The 6,457-nt window shown below is 33.1% G+C and overlaps 1 protein-coding gene across 11 annotated transcripts in view; it reads left to right on the forward strand.

Annotated features, from left to right (window-relative positions):
• Nucleotides 1-6,457, forward strand: part of LOC106468736 (CREB-regulated transcription coactivator 1-like) — a 40,054-nt gene that overhangs the window by 13,697 nt on the left and 19,900 nt on the right. For 9 of the 11 annotated variants that reach the window (XR_002612701.1, XR_002612703.1, XR_002612704.1 and 6 more), the window contains exons 7-9: nucleotides 3,042-3,124; nucleotides 3,736-3,968; nucleotides 4,945-5,183. Coding sequence is in view for 2 of the 11 variants with exons in the window: in XM_022397103.1 (XP_022252811.1) it covers nucleotides 3,042-3,124; nucleotides 3,736-3,968; nucleotides 4,945-5,183 (555 nt within the window). In the remaining 9 variants the exon portion in view is untranslated. The remainder of the gene's footprint in view (nucleotides 1-3,041; nucleotides 3,125-3,735; nucleotides 3,969-4,944; nucleotides 5,184-6,457) is intronic. The other 2 variants (XR_002612709.1, XR_002612708.1) reach the window with 2 other exon arrangements.

Below are 6,457 nucleotides of genomic sequence, written 5' to 3' on the forward strand. Positions count from 1 at the left end.
CAGACGTTCAACTGGTACAGTTTTTAATGTTATTTCCAGACGTTCAACTGGTACAGTTTTTAATGTTATTTCCAGACGTTCAGCTGGTACATTTTTTAATGTTATTTCCAGATGTTCAGCTGGTACAGTTCTTTGTTTTTCTACTTTTATAGAGAACACATGACCCTGGGTATGTTTTAGTGGGTAGTGTGCCAGACTAGGGTCCAAGATTAGGATCCATTGCTGTAAAATAGCACTTCTAACTTGGGTGTGTTATAAGAGTTATGATAAAATCCCAGTACACAATTAGAGTTGGTATTGTTGACTAGCTGCCTTTCTTCTAGTCTATAAGTTCAAAATTAAGGCCAACTAGTGCAGATGGCTCTTGTGTACAGAAGAAATAAACAACACTCATGAGTTTATTTATCAGTTTTATTAGAATGGGTTTACAGAGCTCTTCACATTATAAATAACTCAACTTCAAGCAGTATGACAGTAAATAAAGAATATATAAGTATATCTATCAATATATGTATATAAATGTGGATCTGAGTGTAGTCAAAACAGTGTGACAAGAGGTGAAATGAAAATGAATGAGTATTATAATACAATTTACAATATAGGTTAGTTAAAGAGTAATTCATGAGTTTGGTACCTCTACTATTATGGTGTTTCCAGCCTTTAAAGAACCATATTTATGGGTTGATCTTTTATGAGTTTATTGATACCTGATGTAAATATTTCATCTGAAATGTGTACTAGCAGATTTTCCTAGTGCATTCTAAGTTTTTCTAACAAAAGTACAACACTAATCAGCTGTTTATAGACTTACTAGCCATGAATGTGCTTTGTCTGCAACTCAAATGTGTAACTTACACATAAGTTATTAAAAGCTTAATGGGTTCAATTTGAGAATGTATCAAACTAAAACTTTGAAATCTTATGCAATGAGTTATGTATACCTTAAGCCATTAATTTCCATTCGGATGAATAAGAATTGCACTGCTACTGGCTTTACGAACCTTAATGTTACCTTTTGTTAGTATTATCTTTATTAAAGATTTCTACAAGATACTTTGACTCTGTAATGTCATGTACTACATGAGGGTTAATGACTGTCATAAGTAATCATTATAACATAAATTATATAATGGTAACAGTTTCAATGTACAGCTTAAAAAAAAATGTACAAGCACAGCTGACATTTAATATACTGTGCGTGGTTTCAATATAATTACTTCTGACACAGATATGAGGCACTTAGTTTCTCCTTATGGTTGCCAAGGCTCGATAAGCCACGTGTTCTTGTATTCTTGAATGAATTGGGGGGACATTTGAAATTTTAATTCTGTGTCTCACCAGTTTATCTTGTTATTCTGAGTAATTTTTTTTAACACTCGTACTAAGTTTTCTAAAACCTGTGTGGTGGAAACTAGAACTAAAATAAATAAATGTGAATGAGATAACAATCATTGGCTCAAAATGTTGAAAACAGCAGCGACATTTGTGGTTGATGGATTACAACCAGGCTTCTTGCAAGAGTTTACTTTGGTAATGGTAGTTGAAGAGGAAGAAATACTGATGATGGCAGTAATGGTAGTTGAAGAGGAAGAAATACTGATGATGGCAGTAATGGTAGTTGAAGAGGAAGAAATACTGATGATGGCAGTAATGGTAGTTAGAGGCAGCTTCGAAAGGTTATATTTTATTGGTTTAACTTCAGTAATAGATTACTTTTTCACTAAAGTGGTTCTTGGCAGGTAGATGTGAGAATAATTCAAAACGGGGACATAGGATGACTCCCTAACTTAGTAGTGCATAAGAAAATTAGAAAATGATGAGAAAAAATAGGGGGTGGATATTGAAGAACTGTTTACTGGAGGGCATTAGTGTGCTCTAAAATGAATTCTGAGATTCTTCTCTACTGAATTATGTTTACATTATTTTTATCTCAGTGTGCTTCTACATGGTTCAACAAAATATTAAGTGTAAAAATATTTTTGATAAAACCAAGCTATCAAAAACGAATTTACAGACATTTCTTTCCAACATCTCATAAAGATGGATTACTGATTAATGCTGGAAAATAAATCTCTGATGTCAAAAAATTCAAATATGTTAACACGAATGTAGAATTTACAAAAGATATTTAATAAAAGTTCACCTTGATAACAGATTAAATGAATTATAAAAACAACATTTCTCCACTTTGTGGCTATCTCTAGTCTGCCTACCGAGTCATTAACTGGTTCTCTGTTGTTGTTATTATTATTAAGCCAAAGAGAAAGAGATATAGCCTAAGAAAGTGGTCCATATTTTGACTTCTAAGAATCATCTCTAACGTACACTAAGTGTCTGATATTATAGCATTTCAAACATTTTTTTTTTACTTGGTTTAAAGTTATTATTGTTAACATTCGTTTTGATATTAATTACTTATAATTACTCAAAGTCTGTGTTGAGTCCTGTCTCTTAATGAGAAGTCTCTGAAACTGAGTTCATCAATGAAGTTCGAAGAACTTGTGAGTGAAGGTAAAAATATCAGCATTTATAGTAAACATCAGTTGGGTAGAGTCTTTCAGTGACATTACATAAAAAATTATTGATAATTTTTTTATACTGCTTATGGTTAAAAAAACAATTAGACTTAGGTTCATGCTTACTGAAAAACAAATTGTGTAGCTTTGTACTTAACTACAGACAACAACAACTTAATAATTGAAATTTCTTATCGGATATGAGAAATTACCTTTGAAGGTGTTGCTCTTACCAAAGAATTTAAACAAAAACTACACAATGTTTGTGTAGATTGTGAGATTAATAAAGTGTTCAGGGTAAAATCATTTATGAAAAAAAGGAATAACTTGTTTTTCTTTGTCTTGAAGAACTAAACCATATTTTTGACATTAACTCAAGTGAATGCTTTGTGGCAGTTAACTATAATATAATTAAAACAAATTTTAATGTAATGCAGCTTGCATTTGAATTTATTATATATGTTCATATTGTACTTTATTTAAAGTTATGTAAAAATAATCTCATTCTTATTATTTCTTACAAAGCAACCACAAGAACCTCGTCAAGTAGGTTTATCTCCACCGTCACCTCACGCACGTCCCAAATCATGTGAAGTTCCTGATATCAAGTAAGATTATGAGACTGTCTAACAGGCTATTGGGTTAAAACTTATGCAGGAAATGTAAAGGGGGAGGTTGTGTCTACAATATCTGCAGGTGTCTTTAACTTAGTATCATGAAATTACCAATATATATAAAAGACCTTTTGTAAAATAAAGTTACATTTTGATTTTAAAGATTAAAATTATTATTATTTATAGAAACTATAATAATTGTAGTGATTTTTTTAAATTACTTTTTTAGTATTTCTTGAGCATCTTTTTCTATTCAATGTTTTAAGTAAATGCAATGTATGAAAGAAACCCTAACAGTGCATATTAAAAAAATGTCATTAAGGGTAAAGCATTTGTGTTATTTTGTTTATTTATAATTTTTTTATGTTGTTTCGATGGTGGGAGTGTTTTTTTTTTGAGTAATTTGAGAGCAGTGACAAAATCTTATTACCATAAAGCACTTGATGAATAAGATAGTTTTTCGTTTTCAGGGGGTGATAAATTCCTTTAAGGACGTGCCTCATTTTAAAAAAGTTGCTCTTAGGTTTACTTTCTTGAGTAATTTCCTCTTTGTCAATTTTCATCACTGTGGTTTTGTTGCATTAAGTTAAATATTTTCTATCTAGCATTTATCCTTCACAAGAAGAAAGCAATTTAATTCATGTACCAATTTCCAACAACACTGGCTCCTTGCCAGATTTAACCAATCTCCACTTTCCCTCACCTTTGGCCACACCACTGGATGTAGAAGATCAGTCAGGTTTGGTCTACAGCCAACACAGTCCTTCTCAATCTAATGTAGTTACTTACTCTCATCTGTCTTCTCTATCGCCTCAACAGCATCATACACATGGTATTGGTGAGTTTAGTTGCATATCAATAAAACTTTGCTGCTGATAGTTTGTTATTTTATCAATCATGGTGGAAATAATTTATTACAATTATGATTTAAAAATGTTTTTCCTATCATTTAAAAAAAGAATTAAAGTCAAAATCTGGGTCGAAAAGTGTGACAGACAAGGCTTAACATTAAGTTGATCAAATTGTCAGATAACTTACTTTATGGGTCTGGCAGATCTGGTTGTTAGGACACTCAACTCCAGTCTACTGGTTGCAGGTTCAAACCTTGCCACTGAAGACAAGGCTTAACATCAAATTAGAACAGTTGATCTTTGCTAGTTAGGAATTGTCAAGTTATTTAGATAATTACTTACTTTATGGGTCTGGCATGATCTGGTTGTTAGGACACTCAACTCACAGTCTACTGGTTGCAGGTTCAAACCTTGCCACTGAACGTGCCATTTCAGCCATGGGGGTATTAGCTGCCTTCTTTCTAGCTTATCACTTCTAAACGGGGAGGGCTAGCACAGATAGCTCATGAGTAGCTTTATGCTGTGTTAATATATACAGTAACAGCAAATTTTTTGAAATTTGTAAATTCGTAATATTATATTCACTTCATTAATTTATTTTGTAATGTTTACTTAATTTAGTAGATTATACTCGGTTAAAAACTTTATGACTTTGGTTTCTGTAGTTTCTACTTTTAATACTCTATAAAAGCTTGTGAGCTGTTTTGGAAATTTCAAGGTATAAGAGACTATTTCTGTATAACAGATTATTGAGCTGTTTGTAATATATTTTTTGCATATAGCTGTATGTATGTTATTTAGTTTACTTATGGTAGGATGCATCTCTTAAATATATATAAATCTCTCTCTCTCTTATGCCCCTACTGTCTTTCAGTAATTGAAAATGTGGATGGTTTGCTGGTGCTTATGGTTGACATCTACATGCTTATGAAAGGTTTATTTCTAGTTTGTTTTCTTCAACAGGTCCAAATGTTAGTGGTGGTACTCTTATCCAGCCCACAGCAGGTGTGGGTGGTGGAGGAGGAAGTCGTCACAACAGCCCAGGACCTTCCCCTTCTCCATCCTCAAGACGCCGACATCATCACAACTCCAACAACTTGGTGATTGGAAGCAGTAGCCTGCGACACCATGGCCTCCATTCTTCACAACAGCAAGTACGTTACACTCCCCCAAGACATGAACCACCCCGAATTACAGTAGAGGTAGGGTTGAGACCAGAGATGGCTTAGAAAATCTGTGGTGTTTCCTGCTTAAAACTGTCACACCCTTTATGACAGCTGCCTGGTTCTGGCATCTTTTTCTTCTCATCTTCGAATCTTTTATTTGATAACATCAGGGAATGGCTGCACCTTTCTCTGGAACTTGTTACTCTTTCTAAACTGTCAACATTCCTTTTTCTTGCTTGTTTCCTTTCTTACTCATGTTTATCCTCTTCAGTTATATCTAATAAAAAAAACAGACTTTAGTACCTACAGTCGAAAATTCTTATTTTCAAGATATAAAAAACAGTAATATTTTAAATCATTGATGAGTTTAGGTGTATGTAGTAGGGTGGGAATCAACAAAATTTGGACATTAATATGGGAAGGGCTATGATAAAATATAGGATGAACCTGAAACATTTAATATATTATACGGGAAAAAGTCTAAAAAACCAATTTGTTTATTTTTTATTACAAATTGTTGCACAAGTCAAAAATTTCTTTTGCTGAAAATTCAAAAAATAACATGTATAACATCTGTCTAAAAAGTGTGTGTATGCACTCCCGCACACACACACACACACACACACACACACACATACATACTAGCTGACATATCCATAAAAAAAAATTACAGGTCGGAGTTGTGTAAAAAACTCCCTTCAGCAAGCTTTGGTTATACTACTTCCTCTCTCATAGCCTAACAACAATATACATGTGTACATAAACACCACTGTTGGCCTAACAACAATATACATGTATACATAAACACCAATGTTGGCCAAACAACAACACCATGTATACATAAACACCACTGTTGGCCTAACAACAATATACATGTATACATAAACACCACTGTTGGCCTAACAACAATATACATGTATACATAAACACCACTGTTGGCCTAACAACAATATACATGTCTACATAAACACCACTGTTGGCCTAACAACAATATACATGTCTACATAAACACCACTGTTGGCCTAACAACAATATACGTGTATACATAAACACCACTGTTGGCCTAACAACAATATACATGTATACATAAACACCACTGTTGGCCTAACAACAATATACATGTATACATAAACACCACTGTTGGCCTAACAACAATATACATGTATACATAAACACCACTGTTGGCCTAACAACAATATACATGTGTACATAAGCACCACTGTTGGCCTAACAACAATATACATGTGTACATAAACACCACTGTTGGCCTAACAACAATATACATGTGTACATAACACCACTGTTGGCCT

This window comes from Limulus polyphemus, unplaced genomic scaffold, assembly GCF_000517525.1.
Source record: "Limulus polyphemus unplaced genomic scaffold, Limulus_polyphemus-2.1.2 Scaffold3140, whole genome shotgun sequence".
NCBI classification, from domain to species: domain Eukaryota; kingdom Metazoa; phylum Arthropoda; class Merostomata; order Xiphosura; family Limulidae; genus Limulus; species Limulus polyphemus.